Here is a 25,172-nt window from a genome sequence, read left to right on the forward strand (position 1 = left end):
CAAAGCTGAGACCGTGGTTCAAAGGTTCAACTCTGCTTCACGAAAGCAAATAGCTGTGGTTGTATAGTGCCTGTAGATTGAGTGGATTATAGTAGATACTTTCTTTGAAATTCTACCCAATGTCATAGCATCTCTTGGAATAGGTTTAATCGTTTTATCTCCTGTGATTGTACAGCAGCCCTTGAGGGAACTGCATTGTACTTTGAGTGAATAGTTTTGTGAACAGTTCTGGAGTAAATATTCTGCTGTGAGCTTCACAGTGACACACCCAACAAAACTTGATCTTTCTACTGGTTTCTGTAAATATTCCATGAAATGGGGATTTCCAGGAAAACTGACACTTGTGTCTGTCACCTGAAAACCAGTGCATCTGTAATGGTGACCTCATGATGCACAATTGTAAACTGAACCACACCTAGAGAAGACCACCCCCACCTCTCCCTTACTTTTGGTTTAACCTATACCATTGGTTTACAGTTTAGAATGATCCCTCTCTCTGCTATGTCACACCCTGACAGTTTACAACAGAACTGCATTGCATTGAGAAAGTATAAGCAAAGTAGTAGCAACCACACACACCTCTCACAAGTATTCTCATATGAACAGGACAGGAGCCAGAGAGAGTACTTGGTGATGCACTGTCACCACAGACAGGAAAGTGATTGAAGGTTGAGGCGGGCAAAGGGGAAAGTTGTAGCTGAAGGATCAGCCGTATGCCACAAAATTGCAGAATAAAAGTAGGGGTTTTCAAACATGAACTGGAACCTATTTTTGTTTGTCTTTCACATATGAAGGACACAGTTTTATGTTCTCTCTCGACACCCAAACAGTTACAGTAAGTCATAATGGAGAGAAGACATTAATCTCGCAGACTTTGAGGGGTCCACTCAGAGAGCAGAGCTAAGGCATATGCAGCGGGGGGGCATTCTTTCACTGACCCCTGAAACCCTGCCAGGGTGGGAACGACGAGCTACTATCTACGAGATATGACTGGCAGCAGGCGGCCAACCGCTTGTTAAGGGAGCACATTGCTTTAGTTAGTCTGCTTTCCTTCAGTTTGCACTAACAAAACTAGAGTGCACGTCTCTAATAACGCATTTTCTGTTTTTTACTTGCTCTACAAACAGATCTTTCTGTACACTGAGTAATGAAAGTGCTTTTATTGTAAAAAGAAAAAGTCTGCTGCTGCTTGTATTTGGGGGAAATAAGTCATACTGAGCAGCACTGTGGCTCTGTGGTTAGAGTTGAGGGTTTTACATGACCTGGGGAACTATAGCTTGGAAGAAAGTGTCTGGTTCAGCTCATATCAGTTGTTGGTTGGCTTTTGTCAGCCACAGACTAACTCATTTTATGATTTAGTTGCTGTTACTGCAATCTGACACTCCTGGGTGAACAGTAAGGACACAAGGACCCCGTCAAATGCCCATTCAGCTTCATTCTGGGTCTGTGATGACCATCCAGAAAGCCAGAAAACAAACATTTCATGCGGGACGTGCTCTTGACTACATGATTCAGGTTATTGATTTCAGTAAAGTCAGCATAGATGAAAACTGGAGCTGGAAATCGGGCCAATAAGATCTCAATGTATAATGTGGCCCACTGACATTCAATATGTCCCTCAGCGAGCGACCTTTGTTTGAGGTATAACATCCAAATGAGTTTTAATTGAATGCAAGGCTTGAAGCTGTGAGTTAATGTCTCTCTATCTCACTGTAACAACAGCATTGGTTTCATGATGGTGGTTCCACTGTTCTGTGTCTGTGGAGCATCTTCAGATAATCTGTATATAACAGGGATGGGAAACTTACTGCGGTGCTGCAAGAACAACACAAAGCAAAATTGTTTCATCATCACTTTTGCTCGAAGGTCGGTTTACTGTTACAAATACAGACAAAACACAGAAGAAAATGTCCAGTTTCTCTCTCTGGCTTTCAATGAAACAAGAGACATAACAAATACAGCCTAACCAACCATTTTTATCGATGGTATCACTGAACGTTTGATAATAAGGAGAAATTACAAGTCATTATGAATTAGATTGTCAACTAAGACAGATATGATGGAATATCACAGTTCAAGAGTAGTCTGTTAGAAAATAGCCACTTTATATCACAAACTACAGGCAGAGTAGGTATCTATGGTTTTTCCCACAGCCAAGTCAAGTGAACTGAAATAAAATCTGACAAGGGTGTTGGTCGGCTGTCAGTTATAAGTTCCATGTTGGTCTTGAATCAATTCCAATGATTTTAGACTTAAGACTTTTTAAGACCATTCAGAAACATTGCAAACGTTTAACATATTACAGCATCCATCGCGAGAAGACAATTAATGTCTGAATCTATCCAATGGTTTCAACATTTAACTCAAAAACTATACTTACCACATGAGGTTGCTTGCCTCCGCTCGTTAAACTTTGCAGTTTCTCTGTACATATTTTTACATGAATTTTTTCAGATTTATACAAGGTCACTGTGACCTTTGACCACTGAAACGTGATCACTTTATCAAAGTTCAAGAAATTCCCTTAAGCGTTCTTGTAATATCATATTCAAGAGGCCAAAATCATGTTTTTTTAAGCCACTGTGACCTTGACCTTTGACCACCAAAATCGAATCAGCCAATCAGTGGGTCCAGGTGAATTGTACAAGATGTAATGCACTTCCTACGGTCAGTCCTAATATATCCAATTCACAGGTATGTGAAGTCACTGTGCCCTTGACCTTTGACCTCCAAGCACCACAATCTAAACAGGTCTTCTTTGAGTCCAAGTGAACATTTGTACCAAAATAGAAGACATTCCCTTAAGCTGATCTTAAGAAATCACATTCAATGTTTGAGTTAATACTTGAGTCCAAGGGAAGGTTTGTGCCAAATTTGAAAGGATTCCTTTAGTCAAGTCAATATTTGTACCAAATTTGGAGAAATTCCCTCAGGGCATTCTTGAGATATCGCGTTAACGAGAGTGGGACGGAGGGATCGACAGACAGACAACCCACCAACACAATACCCCTGGACACTGGCTGTGCGGAGGCCTAACAAGAGTCCAGGGGATCACCAAAGTCAATAGGATAAATCGTCAGGAATCTGTCAAAATTTGGGCATGTTGTGTTTCAGTCTGGACGAACCAATCAATCAACTCCCGCTGCCATCTTGAGAGCCATGCTGCTAAAAACTATACAGTAAAAAATGCCCTATGAATAAAGAAGTGTTTTCTCAACTGCATTAAGATGATGTTAAAGACTATATTTTTTTTCAACACCTTATCTTCTAAAAGACGAGCTTTATTAATATTCAAGTTGCATGAATGTACATCTGGAACAGATAACTGTGTGACACACAACTTGTAAAATCAAAACTCAAACAGATATTAATAGCCACATGTACTGTATATAAGAAGGCACAGCTAGAAAGGGATTAAAGTGACAGGTGTTCACATGGATGGAAGTACGTTATAGCTGGTGAGCTATTTGGTTTAGTGGTTCCAGTCGATCGCCTGAAGGTCGCTGTGTGATGAATGACAGAATCGCACAATTATCAAGAGATGGTTTTAAAATAGAAGCGTAGTGTGGAGAAACCCCATTAGATCCTGCCACGGCTGCTATCTCCTCCATCATTGCTCAGGGAGGGCTTGTGAGGAGATCTGTCCATCACTTGGTTCTTAACATCCTAAAGTTGTGTCCTTAACGGATCGGCTGGATGGTGGGAATGGAGAGAACGCAACGTAAAAAGCAGTGAGAGAGGAATAGATGTTGCCTTAGATGTGAGTAATGGACTGCCTTGGTGTAATTGAGGTCACTACCCTATGCTATAGTCCTGTTCATTATAATGAATATGTGCATGACCTGTGTAGAAGCTCTTACTCAGACCCTGAGGCTGTGATGAACGAGAGCCTGGCTCAGCCCACTGCGAGTCTGTGGGGAATAGTCTCTTGCAGTCAACATCACCTGAGAGTTTACAGATGGTCCCAGATACAAAAGCCATCAGTAACCACATGTGAGCCATGCTGTCGAGAGGGGAATCCCCATCCATCATATTGTGGTTAGTAACACAGCTCTGATCTACACCTCAAACTCCTCCTTTTCTCTGCTGTTCCGGGTCACCTAGTCCTCTACCTCTCCTTCTCCCCCAGGAGAAAGATGAAAACAGCTGGAACAGTCAAACACACAGCACCCTTGAGTATCGCCACAGTTTCACTGGCGTTTTCCAGACCTCTCTACCAAACTTTTCTTTTCTACCTTCTAATTCAAACTGCATTTTGAATTATTTAACCCCAAAATAGCAAAAGATTTGGCAGACTCAACTAGTCTTTTTCATGTTTTTGCACAGGTGCCTGTTTTTTTTTTTACATTAACTCTAAGGTGTTTTAACACAGTGGAGTTAACTATTTATTCATATTGACAGTGCCCTATATTTTAATTGCTTTAGGCCACGAGCAAATAAGTCACTGTTTAGTACTAAACTAAAAGAAATAAGAAAAATATTTACAGAGCTTTAATGTCCAGGGAAATTACAAAACAAAACCCAAAGTAACTAAAAGTGATTCTTTCCACATAGAGGACATTAGATCACAAGCTTTCACAAATCCAGTCGAATCTATCCAATCCAGCTGATGACTCCCGTGTGTCACCATCCGCTGAGAGCCAGATTTCACTGTAACCTTGCCTGCGAGGGGGGATAGAAAATAAACAAGGAATCTGAGCCAGAGTGACCTCTGATCCGATTAGTATCTCCAAATCCTGTTAGGCATCCTCCCTGATGTATGTTCATGCTCCATTCAGCTACTCCATCCTACTCTAATTTGCTCACCTCGCATGAGCTGTGGAAAAAACTCCATTACACAGGTCGGAGTGTGCACACTGGAAACAACCAACACAAAAACCCAGAGATACACTCGCATGCAACCACACTCCTGTCTGACTATGTGATGCTACTGTAGCTACTTTTTGATTTTCGTGCCGCACATCCCAGTTCATCTTACCACTCGATCTCGAGTCTAATTACTAACGACCCTCAGAGGCACCGTGGCCTTGGATTTAAGAGGCAGAGAGGAGACGGGGAGATTGAATTTAATCCAGCTATGCAGGGAAAGGGTGACCTTTCAGGGAGCTGGTTTCATTTTTGTTGCTCAGTGATACAACTGGATTAGAGAATTATTGCATGGGATGAAAAAAGCTATCAGTGAGACGCAAGTTGAGACCTCATTCTCCCATGAAGTCATTCATTCATTTATTAAAAGAAGCAACATCCACAGGGAGCGCTTGACACTGAGGGGATCCACCATCTGTCACCCTCGCTCTTTGTCACCTGCTTCTGAGGTGTCAAAATCCCTCCAGTCTAACCTTCTGCAGGATGTCATACTGACGGAGCAGGCGGCTCACTGGGTCAGCCTACAAACTACACGTCTGCAGTGCTTGGCATCATATGCTATATGTCTGTCTCCTTTCTCTTCGTTAATGAGCTTGAGGATGTCAGAGGTCAGGCTGGGTCTATATAATATCACACAGTCACGTACACTTTTTTCTATTCATGTACACAGGCACGAAGTCAAAGTATCTTCAGAGGTGCTGGCACACAGACACGTTATCTCAGAGACGTGCTACTGTCAGGATCTCCATAGTGACAAACAACTCCAGAGATGTCGTTCAGCTCCATTAAAGTCGGGCCACTCACAGCAATCACACTGCTTAATCAGTGGTGCACTCCTTCATCAAACCTATCGAGACCTGGAATGCTCAGCTGGGACGTTCAACATGTAAAGCATCGGGCACTTAAGGCTCCATGATAATCCGGCACATTGAGAATACTGAGGCAAAAACTGTTTTAGCTGGTTGGATTTTCTGTGGAGCAGAAGAAATATAAACTGTCTGACTCCACCAGTGCAGTGTCAGTATACATTCATTTTGTCACTGTGACCTTTGACCACTTAAATCTAATCAGTTCATCTTTGAGTCCAAGTGACAACTGGTCACAATTTGAAAAAATCCCCCAGAGGCAGACTTGAGATTTGTTCAAGAGGCCAAAAACATGTTTTGTGAGACGACCCTCCCGGCTTTGACCTTTGACCACCCGATTATAATCAGTGCCTCAGTGAGTCTTAGTGAAAGGAAAAAATAGATTTTTAAGGACACAGTGACCCTGCCCCCTGAGTCTGACCACTAAAATATAACCCACTCATCCATGAGTCCAGTTGAATGTTTGTGCCTGATTTAATAAAATTCCCAAGGGGTATTCATGACATCACCACACTCATGAAATGCACCCAGAGAAAATGCGGCACACTGTAGGAATGTGAATGGGTGAATGTCAAAACTGTACTATAAAGCGCTTTGAGTGGTCATCATGTTTAGAAACACATTATCTGAATACAGACCATTTAAATGTGTTTAGTGAGGTCACATAAATGTTGACCTTTCACCTTTAAAAACGTATACATTTATCTTTGAGTCAAACTGAACATTTCTACATTTCTACAACATTTCTTCAGAAGATGCCTGAGGCAGCTGGAGGTCTCATGCAGAGGAAGATAGAGAGGAAGGAGATTATTTAATTATTTTAGGTTTTCTTAATAATAGTTTTTGGAAGAACAGAGTTGTTAGGGTTTTGAGTACTCTGAATCCAAAACAACAATCAATTGTATCTCAGAAGCTCAGTGTTTACTTGAAGACATTAGTGGGGACAATTTTTTTAAGTCCAATTATTTTCCCAATTAGAGATCCTGGTGTGGAGGTTTTTTTTTACCACTACAAAAAACATTCACCCATTCACAAATACTCATACAGCACAATGCTTTCTATTGCACACACCATTCACACTCTGCAGGAACAGCTGCCAATTTACTATAACTCAATACCTTGCCCAAGGACACCTCCGCATTCAGACTGGAGGAGATGACGATTAAACCAATAACCTTCTGGTTAGTGGATGACCTGCTCTACCTCATGTGCATAAAAATGAAGCAACATTTGTGTGCTGGTTGTGTGGAGACAAAAATCTTGTTCTCATTAGCTGACAGCTATTAGAAGCATGCCTGTTCTTATAATGAAACCAGCCACCCTCAGCTTCATCAGAGTTCCATCAAAGTCCAATGAAACATAATGAATAGAAATTGCACTGGGAATGATAATTATAGTTAAAGTGATGCTCTTAATCCCCTCATTGCCTCATGGAAATAATAAGTCAAATCTATAACATATTATGTGAAAGCACCAGACTTGAACACACAAAAGGTTTCACATATTGGTCAGTTTGTCAAGAGAGATTAATGAGTACTGCTTATATTGTGGAAAAGGGAGTTAAAAAAGTGGAAACAACGTGAGCCACGAAAAGGTCCGCTGTGGAAATATTGAGCATGTTGTGAGAGTTGAGAAAAGCTGATAGGCGGACGAGAAACAAGTGAAGATAGAAAAAAAGAACTACAGAAAGGTCAGTTGGTTAATTTCTGAAAATACAGAGAAATATAGACAGGCCTATAATTGGCCAAGCTGTCTATCATACACTGAGGGAAACTATGCTGGACATGCAAAGATTGTGCGTGGTGCGTCAGACTGTTGATATCAATTCTAACAACTGTCCGGATTTAAAAGAAAAAACAGATAACACCAATAGTTCAGCTTTATGAACTAAAACTCCAGCAAAACAGTTTTGTTATGTGTTAAACCATGAGATTCATTCTACACACATTAGGCTGTATATAAAGATGGGCAACGTGATATAAGATGGTGGCCAGCTGCAAAATAGGTTATAAATCCTGCCTCATCCATATTAGTGGATGGGACATGGACGTCAAATGACAAAAGACTTGAAACAATAATGTTTCCGATACATAGAATTTGCGTACTGGCCAATCGCGAGTACCAATTCCATATCGGTGCATTTTAACCTCCTCCAAAAAAGAAACGCATGTCCTTTAACAGCTGTCTGCTACTTAACCTATAGGGAAGTGATGATTGCTATCATTGTTGTATGGCCTGGCTCCAGTTAAAATCTGATTTATGAGAATGTTAGTGTAGTAATTGCTAACACCAGTGCCACCCCTTGAAGCTGAAGTCATACAATGCATGCTGTGCTTTACTGGTTAGACCTTAGAGCATGAAACATTCCTTAATTCTTGACTTTTTACCTAGCACTGGTAAATGCTATACTACCAGAAAACCCTTCTTCTTCATTACTTTACTAACAGTATTTGCCACTGGGAGGACAGCACACCTGGAGCCCAGGAAAATAATTCACACGTACAGTGTGTGTACAAATGTATTTAATCTTCACTTTAGAGAGATTAGTAAAGAAAACCAGTACATGCCGACTTACCATTTGGTTGCGTGTGCGATGGTAAGGCTGAATGACGGGTAAACCCAGGGGTGTCACCCACTCCACAGTGTGGCCGGACTTGGAGATGAGCCTTGCGCTCTCTGTCAGCCAATCCTGCGACAGGAGGATGACAGCAGGTAGTGAGGACACACACTTGATTGCGGGATATACAATATATTCAATGCACTTCACTGTTACAGAGTCAAAACCTGCCTTTTGTGTTCTGCTTATTGAGAGTCACTCAAATCAGACCGTTCATGTTGTGTTTGGTCAAGGATTGAATAAATTAGGCTATAAATATAAAAACACTATGGTGCATTTGGAACATGGATACATTTTAGAACCTCCACAGTATCAACCGATGATTGATGCATTTAGGTCTGCGGCTTCTTAAAACTGCTGCAAACAATTGTTGCAAACTTGAGGAAGAGGTGAGAAGTTTGTTGCTTGCTCTAAAAATTGCAAGTGCAACAGTACAGAAGACATGTCTGGCACAGTCTGTCTCGAAGAACAGACGCCCTATTAATGTCCCACATGTGCATTCGTCCTCACACACTATAAAAATACCCCCCCACACACATTCATACTGAGCTGCAGGGAAGATAAATACATCCTATCAACTCTAGGTAGAAGTCTGGCCCAAAGCAGCTCCATTCATCATCACCTGCCTTTCGCATATTCCCGCACACAATGAAGTGAAGATAGTGTGAACGCAGAGAAACAGGAGAGAGATTAAATAGAGAGATGGCTGGAGAGACTGATCAATCAACAGACTGATAAGCGGAAGACAGAGAGGGAGAGTATAGTGTGGACAGTGACGGATTTGTAGGGAATGAATATCTGTATTTAGGGAATAAGATGGAAATAAACCTCTGTGTATCAATGTGGGAGCAAATGTCAGGTCAGGTCAGCCCCACCAACCGATCAGCTACCTACCTCCCCCTACTCACAAAGCATGCAAGAGGATGTGACCCATTTAAAAGCAGCAGGTGCATACACACACAAGAACTTCAGGTCAGCACTGAGGCATGATGGGGCTGGAATTTTTTCGTCTGAGACTGAGTCTAAGTCTGTCCACACACATTCCCCAGAGGACACTCAAACCAGCAGTGGTTTCTATTATCGCACCAGTCTGCCTGTGGAGTTAATGTACAATCTCATACCAGGTGCACGTCCTGCATCTATAAATGGAGTCACGTGATGAATGGGTGTTGTTGGCGGGGTAATAGTGAAGTAGTCATTCATAAAAATACATCCTATATGCAGTACTAGGTCAGTAGTAAGAAATGGTGTGTGAGGGGTGTGTGATGATTTAATAATTCAAAAGATTTTTTCTGGAAAAGAAAATTTGGTTTTCATTAGAAAAGAAAAGTTCCAATGTCAGTAAGAGGTTAGTTCTCTGCTGAGAGTTTGATGTCAGGGGAAACTTCTGTAGATAATCAGATCCATGTGTGCTCAGCACGTCACACTTTATTCCACATGAATGTTAGCGTAAGGCATATCGATTTACACTGGCACCATTTTCAAACATTCAGAACCATATTAGTTAAAGATATAATATTTTTGTTATTGTTTTGACCAAGTCCATAATCATGATCATGGAAAAAAGTGTGTATCATGTTTCATGATAGAGGATTTTATGTTTGTTTAATGCCTCAATAAAAAATTATATTTAATGCATGTGTGGGTACATAGAGACAAGAAGAGTGACTGTATATCACTTCCGTTATGCAGTTAGAAACACACAAGTGTAAGTGGATATTGCTGTTTTTAGACAGATAACCTTAACACTAGTTGGAAGGATGCGCTATGGGACAGGAAAGAAGCAATTTAATTTTGGTGCAGCTCTGGGTATTTTTTTACATTTTGAAATTCCAGTTATTTTTTTCCGACATATTTAGGGGCCTGATATTAATGAGTGTGTGCAATTTGGTGTGGTTTAAATTAATTTGAGGGAAATGTTGGGCCTTGGTGCTGGTAGATACTCTGCTGAGTGCCATTGTAGTTAACTCACCTGGATCTCTCTGGTCCCTGTAAACATCTCTTTTAGGCCAGTGAACACCAGTCGTACCAGGTAATGGGACGCATCCCAGACATGCTCCTGAAAAAAAAAAAAAATATCTGCATTAAGCTTGTATATTCAAATACTATAAACACACGTTGTTTTTCTTTGTCAGGGGAAACAATTAAATATATAAAACTTGAATCCTATTTTGACTGTGCTATTATCAAGGACTTATGTGTAATGCAAAAGTAAATGATAAGAGTTACGGCACACAATGGAAAAGGAACAGTTCTCATATCATTACAGAGATATGATCTCCCCCTCCACTGGAGCTGCCTCACCCCCTCATCCATCTCCCGGTAATCAGTCACAATTACACTTCCCCCTAATTCCCTGTTTAAACAATTATGGACATTATGCAGAAGTCATTTAGCACAATAGTCTGGCTGCGAGATGGTAGATACACGGATAGTGGGACCATGGTGATCCCATCTACACAAACAATGAGATTATTATAAGGAGCTGTATATCTGTATGACTGGTAATAAGCACTACAGTGCTGTAAGATGAGGAAATGCCATGGTGTCATTTGACAGAATGGGTGTGTCTATCAACAGATAATTTATGTCCAACCAAAATGTAAAGTGTGATGGTTTTGAACCAAAAATAGATCCTGAGAGGCTAAGCAGAGGATGTCAATTAGTATTTGCTCATTATGTAATATGGCTGTATTACATGCAAGGCCTCCCTTATTCAACGATGAAATACTTTATCTCACTATTGAACTATTATAATATGTAAATGTAATGAATATGCAACATTAAGGTAAAACTTACTAATATTCCTTAGGGAACACCTTCAAAATGTCTCAAAGCCGACGAAGAGGACAATAGGGCAATAATATGAAAGGAGGATAGACTTCAGTAGAGGAGACCTTGTGCCTCAATACAAGTCCATCTGGGCTCACTGTGTGTGTGTGGATGCATAGCCTGAGAGGACGGTGTAACATGAGCCCCAAATGGAGAAGTTCCTGTGCTAAGACGCCAGTCCATCAAACCGCACTGATGCCGTGCTAAAAATAAAACAATACATTGTGCGAGGGAAGCCCCTCGGCCACAGACATCAGCGTCCTCCTCCACCGCCACCACTTTACCTTGGGGAACTCATCAATCTCCTTCAGTCTCTTCTCTATCTGGAGGCGTCCCCCATAACGTGTCACCCCGTACACCACAGTCATCACCGTCTGTTTGACCACCTTCCTGCTGATGAAGCCATCCAGGACCTTGGCGATCTTCACACCACTCGCTGCATCCTCGGCTCGGAACTCCTCCACCTGAAACACAACATTTTTATTGTTGATTAAACAGCCTACTATTTTCTTGATTAGCTTGATAATTGTTTATTAATTGTATCTCTGAAAACCCCAAAAAATGACAGCAAATATCTAATTTGTATGGAATTAATAAATTATCAAAGCAGCAATTTGTTATATTCGGTCTCTCGGTTGACAGATTCATTAAATCAGTGTGGGATAGAGTTCATGCTGCTGCGCAGAACTTTTGCATTAGTCTAGAATGTCAAACAGCATTTATTTAATTGTGATCGCCAATGAGCTCAGTTCTGTGACAAACAAGCATCACCTTCATGTGGTTAGAGGCACACAGGGAGAGAAGCACACAAGAACCTGAAGGGCTAGTAAAACTTTATGGATTTATGACAGTCCACAGTCCAGACATTTTTTTGGGGGGGGGGCAAGGCAAATAACTTCCTATAGGTTTTTATTTTAAAACGGCAGAGGCAGCTGAAACTGAATGATGTTAAGCTACACACCCTTATCGTTCATAAATATTTGCTTTTGGGTAATTAACTGTCTGTAAACTGTTCAAACAGCTTATGTTCTACATCTAATGGTTCCGGGCACGCTCACACTGCCCCCTCCCTTAGTTTTTGCTTCTCTTCAGATCTACCCTGATCTCACACTGGGCTTCTCTGCATGACGACATCTGTGGGGTTGCTTCCGGTGCAGGCTCACACTGTCAGGACAGCAAATTCATGCAAAGAGGAGCCCTGCAGGTAGACCCGTCTCCTTCTCTGGAGAACTTTATTCCCCACATTCTTCAGTAATATGAGTTGCCAGTGTTGTTTATTGTACGGCTTTACGTTGCACGTAAACAGTAGTTTGCCATTTCAGAAGTCTGATAATTAACATAATTATCTCAAAATGAATGGGTCATCGGTCATTGGGATGCATCGTCACAGATCTTTAATGAAAATGTTGCATGCTGATGCATTTGATCCCACGAGAAACCCATGGAACTGAAATGTTGTCGTATCCTAATTAAGCGAGATGTGGGCTGACAAAGTGGGAACTAGCCATATCTCCTGAGAAACATGACATTACAGTTCCATAGGTTTCAAGTGTCACCAAATCAGCATGAAAAGAATGATTAAGATGTGTGACAGCGTGGCCCAAAAGTGAGATGATTGACAGAATAATAAATACTAGAGCAATGCACATTCTAAAACTGCCTGTTTGGAATGGCCTGATTGCTTGTCCTGTACTAATTCTCTCAGGCCTATTTCTGAATTATTCCTTGTCATTAGTGAGACATTCCACAGGTCAGTAATGCATTCCACACAATCTTCAGAACCAAGTTCACAACTTGAATATATAAATGAAGCCTTGCAGCATTGCAGCAACAGAATGTATGTCGTGCTTTTAGAAAAAATGCATAAGAGGAAGAGATTCTATGAATGTTGTTGCCACAACAGAGATCAGAAATGGTGACATAAAAAAAAATGATTCATCAAAATCTTGTGGCGATGTTGACCCGCGGTTTGACCCAGACACTGACCACTGTTGTAGTTTTTCCGAGAATGAAGAAGAGAACAAGTTCAACTCGGTCGATAGACTGTAGGTAAACCGGCTGTTACAGAGCGCTGGTCATCTGTTTATTCAAAGTTTATTATTAATATTGAACATTTCACAAGGCACCAAATTTGACACTACACTTCTTTGGGCCCTTAACAATGCACATGCCAAGTGAGAATAGTTTTCAAAATTTGCATTCCACAGACAGACAGACAGACATACTGACAGTAAAATATTGGCATGTAGCAAACTGCACTCACTGATGACACCAAGCTACATTTCTGCCTCTCAGCTCTCTGATTCCTGCTGTACTGACATGTCAGAACACCAGAGTTAACTTAAAATTGTTTCTCTATAAAAGAAGCGTGTTCACAGCTTGCTGGGCCCTTTTGATATCATTGTGTGCACACTTGCCCTTTGAGCCCTTTGATGTGGTAGTCTGTCTCTCGCTGAGCTCTTATGCAGTGACTGAGAAACAAAGCACTTTTAAAAGTGACACCTCAAGTGGGAAACTTGAGATATATTCTCAGTCATCTGTCTGTCACTCAGTATGGGATCGAGTGAGTCATCTTAATATTAACCGCTGAGCAAGTGCAACGTGCCTTGCAACTGAAATCAGCCCGGATTCAGTTCTTTTGTGCACCTTCCAACAAGCATTTCAAAGAAGAGGAACAAAAATTATCCAAACCACAAAAGCTACCCTCAGGTACTGACCTGCTGTGCTACTCCGCTGTACACATCCTGGGGCATGTCACAGGGCATGAGGTTGACTGAGGTGGCACCAATCACATCCCTGCCTAAAGCGGCGTAGTGCTGCAGCCCATTACAGGAGCCGTCCTAGAGGAGAGGTGGAGAGAGGGGAGGAGAGATTTAAGCAGTGAAGTGGAGGAAAGGAGAAGAGAGAGAGCAAGAAGAATTAGAGAGGTCAGTGCAGAGAGGGAGAGGTCGGCACAGGGAGGATGGGGAAAGGTGAACATAACACAGAACAGGTGATTTAAAGAAAGTTAAATTAGAAGAACAAGAAGAGAAGAAAGACAAATAGGAAAAGATGCAAAAGAGATTTTTAAACATGTATTGTCATACTATGAACACATTCAAAACAATATCTGACTTGCATCTATCCATCTATCTTTATTTCTTTCTACTGTGGTAAAGAATTATGGACCTGATATTCAGAATACAGATGTATGAATCTGCATTGTCCAATTAAGCTCTGCACCTGCATTGAAAAGCCTCACACAAACTGACTAATTTAGGCTAATTATTTCCTTTCCTTGATTTATTCATCTATAAAAAGGGGCAACACACATTGATTAACACATTCATTTGATGCAAGTATATTAGATGTTCATCTCCAGTCCCTGAGCAGGTTGAAGGAAGATGTGTAAATTCCCTGAGCCAAACTGAATACACTCACTTCTGTGTGAACTGCTCAGTACTTTCACGCTGTGATGCACAGTATGTCTTGTTGTGATGCTTTTTATTTTATCTTTTTCTTTTGAATATGTTGGAATCCCAGAAAATTATTGCTGTGTTATAATATGATTTTCTGTGATAATTTTCAATAAATTGTTAGCATAAATCACTATAGTAGAAATCCCTCTTTGAATTAATAAAAGCAACATAAAAGGAGAGACAAGTTATAAATACAAGCAAAACAAGCATGGCCCTGTGGTGCAGATTGTGTTCAATTACTTAAAAAAAATTATAAAGGCTAAAGATTATTTTTAAAAGATGTAAATCACTGAATTCCAGGCATAAGGCTGTTCAACATAGACTCTTTTGTAGAGGATTTGTTTGTTTGTTCAGTTTGTATATTACAGGCAGGCACCTAAATGCCAAACCTCAACACATGACGACTCAAGCTGTGGTCTGGTCTGTAAGATCTCAGCTGCAGGCTTGTGACAGAAGACATGAAATGGCTGCACGTGGCTCGGGGAGTCTTGGCTTGTGGATCTTGAGTCCTCTAAGACGGCACTTTTACTCATGACTAAATGTCAGAGAGCACTGCAATTTGCCTCAGGTAATGCAAGATACAAAAAATCATTTCACATTATTTCGTCTGTTCAACAACATACAGTTAGTGTAAGTGTACCTTTACATTCTTGGCTTTCAATCAAACATCTTATTAAAGAACACATTGGTAGGAGGAGACGGGACATTCAAATCCCTATTGATCTTTGTAAACAGCTAAATTATAATTGTACCTGATGAACAGGAAAGTTGGAGATGAACTGTGCTGGATCAGGAGATCTCACAGCTGTGGCTATTTCCATGCAGCATGCCAGAGCCTGCCAAGGCTCATCCGCATTCATCCACCATTTCTTACCCTGAGAGAGACAAACACAAGCACCTGGTGTTATTCTGCATACATGTACACAGATGGAGAAGGATTTTTACTACAAGCTTTAACAGAAATTTATATCCTTATTTTGGTTATAATATAATCTCAATATTTCATGAATTGATAAGTCTTTGTATTTCTTTAAGAAGTGTGTGTGTGTGTGTGTGCTTCACTGTGCTTAACTGACATTGAGCGGGTTGTCGGCAGAGTCCAGTATGTCCTCCATGATTGTGTTGGCGTACTCCAGCCGTCCCTGTAGTGAGCTCCTCTTCTTTAACCCTGTCAGATTGACTAAGTGGATCTTTAGCCAGTCAAGGCCCTTGGGACCGAGGGGCTTCCCCTCCGCAAACAAAAGGATGGCCCGAGTCACGTCACTCCCTAGGTGATTAAAGTGTGGAGGACAGGGGTAGGTACGACCCCTGAAGTCCATGTTGTGAGGGAACCAGAAAATATCATCCCGCATGTGGTTGGCGATGGAGAGTTTATAGAGGGCATCCATACGCAGGCTGTGCATCTCAGTGTATTTCTTTTTGGCCATGATCACCTCTCTTTTCAGATGGGCCTTCTCAGAAGATGTGTGATTGGGATCTTGAGGATTGAAGTGGGGTGCTTTGGGGGCCTCCGATAGTGGAGGAGGGACGTCTAGTTTATCATTTCCCCGGTCGTTGAAGATGGAGATAATTATATCCAACAGCGGTTTGTTGATCCTCCAGGCACAGCTGCCCAGCTGGTTAAGAGAGTCCAGGACTGCGTGGAGGTTCTGGCATTTCTCCAGCAACGCCTCGTGTTGGACGGCCCCGTCCACTGTGCGCATCAGCTTAGCCGGTGTCAGCAGGTAGGCTCCAAACTTCATAGAAGTCCAGGGCACAGGAGGGCACAGCATCGGCATCACCGATGAGTCAAAGGTCAGCTTGGTCTCCATGGCTTCCTGTTGCATCTGAGACAGGATGGGGTGGATCTTGATGAAACCGATCTGGTGGGAAAATCAAATAAGAAACCTCAAATGAACAGCCACACAAAAGAAATTGTTCATAAACAGTGACGACAATTCTTTTCAATTCAATGTTTAAAGGTCCAGTGTGTAAGATTTAAATAAAAGGGATCTATTGGCAGAAATGTTAGACAAAATAATCCTAGTGACGTTTTGAATAGTGTGTTTCATCTAAATTGTAGAAATTGTCGTTTTCTTTACCCTAGAATGGGCCCCTTACATTTAAATACTTTTATATTTACAGGAAGGGGGTCCCCTCTATGGAGGCAGCAATTTTTTTTACAGCAGCCCAGACTGGACATATTAAACACCTTTTGAATGCTACCACAGGTTCTCTTTCATGTTTGGAAGGGGAGGGTGAGAGGTATTCAGCTGCAACATGCAACTTCACCACCAGATTTCACTAAATTCTACACTGAACCTTTAATTATTACAAATCCTGTTTAGTAGCAGGTGAAAACCCACATGCTGACCTTCTGATACCATTTTAAATTCGATAAAAGGGGATTACTGTCTTTGCTCTAATGCAACAAACATGGAGTCTGTACGACTGGACATTAAGACCATTATAAGAAAAACTAAAAAATGAAAACACCTCAGAATTGCTTACACAAGTCAGACTGTCATGCTGTGCTGTAAAATCATTAGGATGCTCCCTTGATGAGCAAAACTCTGCGGAGAGGGGAAAAAAGTCGAGGGGGAAATAACAGTGGATTGAAAAAATACATAAGAACATAATTCTGGTCCTGAATTTCCTTCGTCAGTGCAAAAAACTCCACTACTTGCTCTCGCTCTGCTTCTGTTCTTCCTAGAGGGTCCCGTGGCAATAAATCAGTGAGCCAATTAAGGCGACACTAAAAAAGGGATTAGGCTAGAGCCTATTCATCTTACTCAACTGTTCCCCCTGCCAAGTCACGCAGGGATGAAATGGTTTTATAATTCACACTCTTTGGAGCTTCACATTGGATAGGAGCCTGTTCAAATAGACAAGGCTTTAGAGGGGCAGACACTCTTCCAGTCCAAGGGAAGGTCAAGTGTTTTCAGGTATTTTCCTCATTTCTACTTTGCTATGCTTCTTTCCTCATTACATGTCAACTGTACTTATACCTTACATGGTCAGTCTTTTAATTAACTGTGTATAATTTTCAAATGTCACAAGAATTATAATTTGACTGATGGAGGGTCCTCGTCATGAACTGCTTTGTTAATTTTTTTTTTTAAACGTAATCCTTTCAAATACTTATAGATCCTCAGTCGTAGTTTGCAGGAGTTGCTGATGACTAAACCAGAACTATTTTGTCCAAATAAATCTCAGATGAAAAGACTATTCACTCCAAAGTTGCAGAATAGATAACAGAGAAGCTAGTTCAGTGAATGTACCTGTCGGATGCTGCGGAAGGTGTACATGTGGTAGAGGATGGGGATGCGCTTCCTTTCTTGGGCTGGGTTCAGGATGTCACTATTAATTTTAAGGCTCTTCACCATCATATCCACCAAGCAAGTGCCCAGGTCAAGAGTCACTATGTACGGCCAGCTTGTCTCGCCCCCCTGCAACATGGGTCCTGAAGTCAGCTCCATCTCCAGGTTACACCACTGCTCCCTGGGAAGGACGTCATACTCCTAGAGGGAGACAATCAGACGTGGGTTCTTGTCTTTTTGTGATTTAGATATTTCCCTTATATGAAAAACACTATGGAGTATGATAATGCTAATATCTTGCAAAAAGCAAAGACAGTGAAAGTCTTACTGAAATAAGCCATGAAGTCTTTAACTACAGTAGGTAGGTGGCATTTTAATATTTAATGGATATTGTAAAAGCCCAGATTAAAACTAATCATTGCTTTCATTATTAAACAATGTGGTGATTACCTTCTCCAATGTTTAGTCAAAGTATTATGTCAACTTTCTAATAACAATATATTCTGCTCACAAAGATAAGACACAGAGAAAAGCAGAACAGATTATAATATGAAAATAATGACTTTTTGCTTAAAAAATATCAAAACCTAAATTAAGTCAAAACAGGTGCTTGGAATTTTTACAATAACTGACTAGATACTGTAGTGAAAGAACCCACAGGAATGAAGAAAAGCAAGGTAGGCAGGTAGCTATTATATTAAACATGATTTGGATCAGGAGAAAGCATACTAAATTAAATTGTATTCTACGGAACCAGTTCAAAGTGAAAGCTGAATGTGTAAGAAACTATAGAAGTGAACAACACAGGGTCAGTTACTTGCAGTACAACAACTCTAAGCCACAATAAATAAGGCTGAGCAGAGGTGAGAGGCAGTTTAGTCAAACATTTACAGTGTTTAACTTTCATAGTGGATGAATAAAAATGTTAATGAACTCAGTTTGTTGTCATAACAATAATGGAAAAAAAAAATACATAATAAGCATGCATTTAACTACAGAGGTGGAATGTGAAATAATTTCCATGAAGAAAACACATTTACTGAGGTCTAGCTGCTGGCGTATAATCAGCTCCTGCTACTTAGAATCTTGATGCCTTTTCGCAGACTGAAGAGAAGCATCAATTCAATATATATGTAATGCTTATGAGGCACTGTGAGGAAGTATAAAACATAAAAGCAGCAATACAAAGAAAAATACATCTGGAGCATCTTTAAGAGACATAGCATTTCTCTACCTTGGTATCTTTGGCCAGCAAGTCCGTGTAACTGCAGTAGATTTTGCTCAGCTTCTCCACCATCTGATTCTGGTGTTTCTGTCGCACAGAATATTTGGTATAGACCCTGTTGCCCAGATCTCCGGCTATAATCTTCAGCGAATCTCCACTGGGAGGCAGGTTGGCCACACTCTGGACAAGAACAGGACACAGTTCAAAAGATGAAAACATCAGCAAAAGGGTGTTTAATACTTCTGTAAGATTTAGTTTAATGAACAAGCAATTATTTAATGAAAGTCTGAATGGTCACTTCACAAATCACATCAGCAATTTGTATGCGGAAAGCAGAGGTATTCGATCAAATGCAATGCTTTTCTAGGTGATGTCATCACGGTCAGATTGATACTTGATTTGAGTTTTGTTGTTTGACACACTGGTCGTTACACAACAGCAATGTCAAGAAAAAAAAAGGAGTTTTAGCAGTGACATCAGCAGAGGTCTTCTATTGACGTAAAAACAAAATAAAGCTGCCGTCAATCAAATCTCTTTGACTCAAACACAGGTGATTCTTGGTTAAATCCTGGGTTCCTGGCATTTTATTGAGCGGCAGTCTGGGTTAGGTGTGTTGCATTACCTGTATCATGATGTCCACATACTCTCTATCCTCCAGCACACAGAGGTAGGGATAAAGGTTGAACTTGTAGTCCTTGGTGTTTGTGCTGGCCAGGATGGTCTTAGTCTCCCTCAGGGCCTGAAGGAGGCTCTTTTGCCATTGAGCCCGCTGCATGGCTAGCAGCGCCCTCTGAAAACACAACACACATGTGGGACATCCGCCTCATGAATGTGAGTGATGGCAGGAACGTTTCAGAATGTGTCACATAAAATGTCCAGTCCTGCAGAAATCCCATACTGCATGATCCGAATGGAAAGTCATACATTTTTAAGCAGGAGCTAGGGCCACCACCTGTCAATGTATTGTGACATATGCACATTCTGTGCATGACTGTGTTTGTCTTCACTCTTTAGCTGAGGGGGTTTTACTCTAAGAGTTCCAGTCTGACAGAAGCAGAGAGGCAGTATAGGTTGCGGATGGAGGGCGCCTCCCCATTACAATACATTATTATGCTGCCTTGCCTGTCTGTAAATGCTTCCTGACCACCAGGGACTCTCAGCCCGCTCGCTTCCTACGAAGCCCATCTGCAGAGACAGACGAGCCAGGCTGAACTGTAAATGCCAGATTTAGAAAAAAGTACACCATGGGAATATGTTCTTTCTTCTTCGAACCGGTCAGGCCTAAATGCAAATATTTTCAAAGTTTAGACCAGAGAGGGAAAAAAAGGAAACCATGGATGTGGAAAGTTAGGTACATGTGAATAAATCATAACATTGTAAATTGTCTTTTATTAGTTTAATTACTTGAAACGAAGCAGAATACTGCCAGGATGATACAGCCTGTATCTCTCAGTGTGCCAGCACGTTGGGCTTTGCAGACAATCTGCAGGCTTTGTTGCAGTCTAAATTTACAGCACAAAACAGGAAGATAACTGATGTTCTTCTGGCACAGATGGAGCAATGTTTTCTTCTGAACAGAAAGCCACAAAAAACATTTGAAATTGAAATACTATTACCCTAACAGTGTGTGAGAATCCACCAAACAATAATATGTTGATATTTAAGATATTGTTGTAAGTGTACATTTTATTTAAAAAAGGGAGAATATAGCTTTAAGATTAAACGCCAAACCCTATATTATTACCTCCAACAGGATGTTTTCACTCCTGTCTATTCAGGACAAACAGTGGTTTGTTTGTCAGCAGGATACACAAAAGATCTGGTGTAAAACTGGACAAAGGGGCAAATCCTTTTTTTTCAAAATTGGGAGCGTTTTTAAGATTTCCAGCAATTTCCCAGGGAATAACAAATAGGGTATTGGTATCTACGATTGTGCTCAATTTGGTTCAGAGAGAAATAAAAATCTGGATCCTGCCAATTTAAATATGGATTCTCTGGGGGATAGGCTATTTTCAGCCGCTTTATGGTAAGAAGTACAGTATATGTGTTCTGTTGACTGCCAACTACATTTTCTCCGTATCGTAACACCTTGTTTTGAGTTGATTACTTATGGACGAAGAGAAGCAAGAGGTGAGTCTGATTACCATTTTGGCCATGTTTGCAGTGACAGGCTTGTCAGCCTCCACTGAGTTGATGGTGACGGTGCAGGCCTGCTCCACATCGAGCTGACGTTTGAAACCATCGAGGAGCTTCTCCTGAGTGAAGTCCAGTTTGGGGTAGTGGTGGTCGTTTCTCTAAAACACAAACAAAAAAGGAGAGACACAAATTAAAGCTTCTTACCTACTCAAACCAAACCCAACTCTTGAAGTAACCTTGCCACGCTCACCAGCTACTGGATGTTATCCAAACATTATCCAAAGGTTGTACACATGAGAAGATGCAGCGCTATCATGTATTAGCTGATAGACAGCAGAGATACAGTAGATGGTTAATTAGGACACATAGAGACGGAACAGATTCAGCAGCCAGAGCAAAGCTGAAGATACAGTGGCTCATAAATTGCTCACTAGAGAGCTCTTGTAAAATATTACAACTTTTGAACAATAAATGGACGAAGAAACCAACACTGCATTATCACTAGACAGGGATGAAATCAGTAGATAGCTGCTGAAAAATGTGCTGGCATGATCATTTTTAAAAGTACAAACAAGCAGTTTCTGGTGAAGTAAAGAACTCCACAGAAAGAACTGAGTTTCAATATTGTTTAGGTAAACATTTAAATTTATTTTCCTTTGAAATGTTGTTGTTCTTGACCATACACTGCCATGCCTACAGTCTTTTCACAGAGAAGATTTTTGCAAGGTTTGAGCAGCTCCACTGCCTGGGGTCCCTGGGTTCATGCCCTGTGCTCTCTGTTGCTCCTGAGATTTTGCATTCAAAAGGCCAAAAATGTGTTTTGTGCAGTCACCCTTATCTTGACCGTTGCACCAAAATATAATCAATTCATCTTTAAATTGAGCAAAATTTGAAGTGTCTCCCTCAAGGCGATCTTGAGATATCACAAAAGGCCAGAAACGTGTTTTGTGATGTGATGACCTTAACCTTTGACCTTTAACCACCAAAATCCACTCAGTTCATCCAAGGAATTTGCACCAAATTAGGACATTTCCTGATGGCATTACTGAGATACCAGATAAAAAAATAATCAAGTGAGAGATCAGACTGTCCCCTGATGACAAGTTGAAAGTAGATCAAACTTTCAATCATTAAATCATCGTTCTGCAAATACAATCAGATGGAGCAGTAACATCTGACCTGTTTCAAATATCTGTAAGAAGCATACTTTCAAATAGAGGATAGAAATACACGACCTGCTGATGCTACCATCACACACAGGCCAACACTCAAATAAAGAACCCAAAATATGTCACTTAGATGAAGATCAAAGTGAAGATGGTGCAAAGATAAAAAATACAACAATTGTACGAAAAGCTGTGAAGGAATCATGTAAGAATCAGCAGCGGAAGAGAGATGGGGAAAATGTGAGGAGAGGTGAGAGGAGGAAGAGAGGCAAGGAAAGCAGAGGAGCCATTAGAAAGCAGAGTTAGCCCACTATAAATAGGCCAGTGCCTGTCTGGCTGTGATGGGGTGACAATCAAATGTTTTGTAGTCACGCTGGAGCCGTCTGACAGCTTTCCCAGCTTTCTACTGCTTCAGCTGGCAAAACATACCAAACACTTGGTCTTAAAATAACTCTTACCTGTATTAATAGTCACGCATAGTTTGTTTTTATTTTTTTACTTAGTCATACCCTCTCTTCAAATTAAGTCTTTCACCTAATTCCATTAAGATTTCTGTTGGACTGAAAGTACATAATTTCTGAAAGGGATAATAGCTTGTGACCACACCCTTTTTAAGGAAAAGTGTATATTAATGATTACACTCATATGAAGTTTCTGCTGCATAAAAATAAGTAAGTAATGTTCATTATTAAGTCCACCAATATCTGTTCAAGACCTCTTCAAATTTAAAGACGGAACCATAACACTTGACTTCTCTATAAGGACATTATTGGAACAGAAGCTTGTTAATATTATTATCCTACTATCTGAGACAAGACTGTCAGTAAGTATCCTAATGATAAAGCAGAAGTATAGGTGTTATTATAAAATACTGTAATGTTTTCTGTATTGGAATCTGTTTTGTTCCTTTGCATTCTATAAAAATAACTTTGGTGTTAGATACATTTACAGGAGAAGTGCGTTAGATTTAGTCACTCCTCCCATTCCAAGCATGTGGGATAAGTTAAAGAGGGCCTGCTCCCTATGTGGATATAAAGGGTGATTCGGAGATAACAAAAACACAAACAATCCAAAGTTTCAGGTGATTATAAATTACTAATTATTACAATTTTTTTAAACAGACTCCCCTAATTCCAACACTTTTAAAGACAACTTTTAATATCACTTAGTGAAACTACTACCTTGGTGGTACCATCATACAGTGACAAATTTAAAATGAGTTATCATATGTTAAGTTTAAGAATAATTTTATGACAAAGCTGGCCTTTGGTACCTGTGTGTAAAAGTCCTGAACCAATGATGTATAGCCCTCGTTTGTCGTCAGCTTGAGGCAGGGTTGGTAGTCGGGCTGGACAATGCGCATGGCCTTCAGCACCATGTCTTTCTCATCTTGTCGAAACACACACTGGCTGAACATATCATCCACAGACAGACCGTCCTGCTGCATCTGATTCAGGCACCTGGATATACAGGGACATACATCAGTTTATTATTACTGTGGCATTGATTGTGTTACTCTTGACCATAGACTGTATGGAAAGAACATCTCCTAGCTCCCCAAAAGGAAAGCAATATCATATTTATTGCCCCCTGATGGCTGGCTGCAGTATAGGTCATAAACCCCCACCTCTTCCATGTTGGCAGATGGGACATGAACCAAACTAAACATATGTTAAAGACAGAAAAAGGCTTATATATTATTTAAGAAGTTCTTACCACACTGATGTAAATTTAAGTCTTTTCAGGTATGTTTTGTTTTAATTTGTTATTTATGCTATTAAAAACAGCTTAAAATGTCATGATTGACAGGTGAGATTGACTTGCGATTGGTCAAGAAGACCTCAATACAACAGCTCCAAACTACGATAACTACTGCGCATACAATTGACGTCAAAATCTCAAGATGGTTGCTCCCATATCCAGCATATTGAACAAAGGGATCAAGAGGAGATGCCTTATCCATCTTTATATACGGTCTCCACTTGTGCACTTACTGTATTGTGCTACGTTTTGCCTGCAGTGGGTAGAGCAAAGCAGATAAATCCAACAGAGAGATAAGATGGCTTGTTTCATAAGAAGCCAATAGAGTGAGCACTGTTGCTGCTGTAACTTGTTGTGGCGAGAGGTTGAGAAAGCAGCTGTATTCATTAATTAGACAATCGTTTACCATAACCCATTAAAAGTGGCACCAGGAAGTTCACCACTTGACTCCCGCAAGATAATAAAAATTATTTTTAGCAGTCAGACTAGACGTCCAATATCTTGGTCTTTCTCATTACATGTGAACAGTGTTTAATAACTGTGCCTTAAACAACTAGAATAACTAATAAGTATTGAAATGTAATTGTCTAATTATTATATCGAGCTGTCAGTCCATCAGATAAGAAAACACAATACAGCCAACTCTCTTTCAGAAAGTTATTACAATACTTTACATTATGTTTGAGATACTTCTTCAAGTCAATTATTCTGAATGAGGGCCCATCAGATGACACAAGAGCCAGATTTTCATTTCAGTGGGATATTGTAATTATTATGATGGAACAGACTTTGGAGTCTTCAGATCAGAAGATCACAACCTTCTGACCTGATCTGTGGGAATAGGACTAAGAAAATGATAAAATGTTCTGGGTGCCTGATTAATTCATCTTAAATCAGATAATGGTATGTCTCCCCTACCCTGATCAACAGTTGCAGAATATCAATG

General features: G+C 40.5%; 1 protein-coding gene across 1 annotated transcript in view; it reads right to left on the minus strand.

Moving 5' to 3' along the window:
- The window catches only part of polrmt (polymerase (RNA) mitochondrial (DNA directed)), a 44,015-nt gene that overhangs the window by 10,912 nt on the left and 7,931 nt on the right, over window positions 1-25,172 (minus strand). The window contains exons 5-15 of the mRNA XM_061078001.1: window positions 23,739-23,925; window positions 21,308-21,457; window positions 19,786-19,953; window positions 19,173-19,343; window positions 17,900-18,139; window positions 15,716-16,501; window positions 15,392-15,514; window positions 13,899-14,021; window positions 11,466-11,645; window positions 10,322-10,408; window positions 8,308-8,421 (exon numbers count right to left, since the gene is read on the minus strand). Coding sequence (XP_060933984.1) covers window positions 8,308-8,421; window positions 10,322-10,408; window positions 11,466-11,645; window positions 13,899-14,021; window positions 15,392-15,514; window positions 15,716-16,501; window positions 17,900-18,139; window positions 19,173-19,343; window positions 19,786-19,953; window positions 21,308-21,457; window positions 23,739-23,925 — 2,329 coding nt within the window. The remainder of the gene's footprint in view (window positions 1-8,307; window positions 8,422-10,321; window positions 10,409-11,465; window positions 11,646-13,898; window positions 14,022-15,391; window positions 15,515-15,715; window positions 16,502-17,899; window positions 18,140-19,172; window positions 19,344-19,785; window positions 19,954-21,307; window positions 21,458-23,738; window positions 23,926-25,172) is intronic.

The sequence above is a fragment of the Limanda limanda genome, chromosome 9 (assembly GCF_963576545.1).
Source record: "Limanda limanda chromosome 9, fLimLim1.1, whole genome shotgun sequence".
NCBI lineage: Eukaryota > Metazoa > Chordata > Actinopteri > Pleuronectiformes > Pleuronectidae > Limanda > Limanda limanda.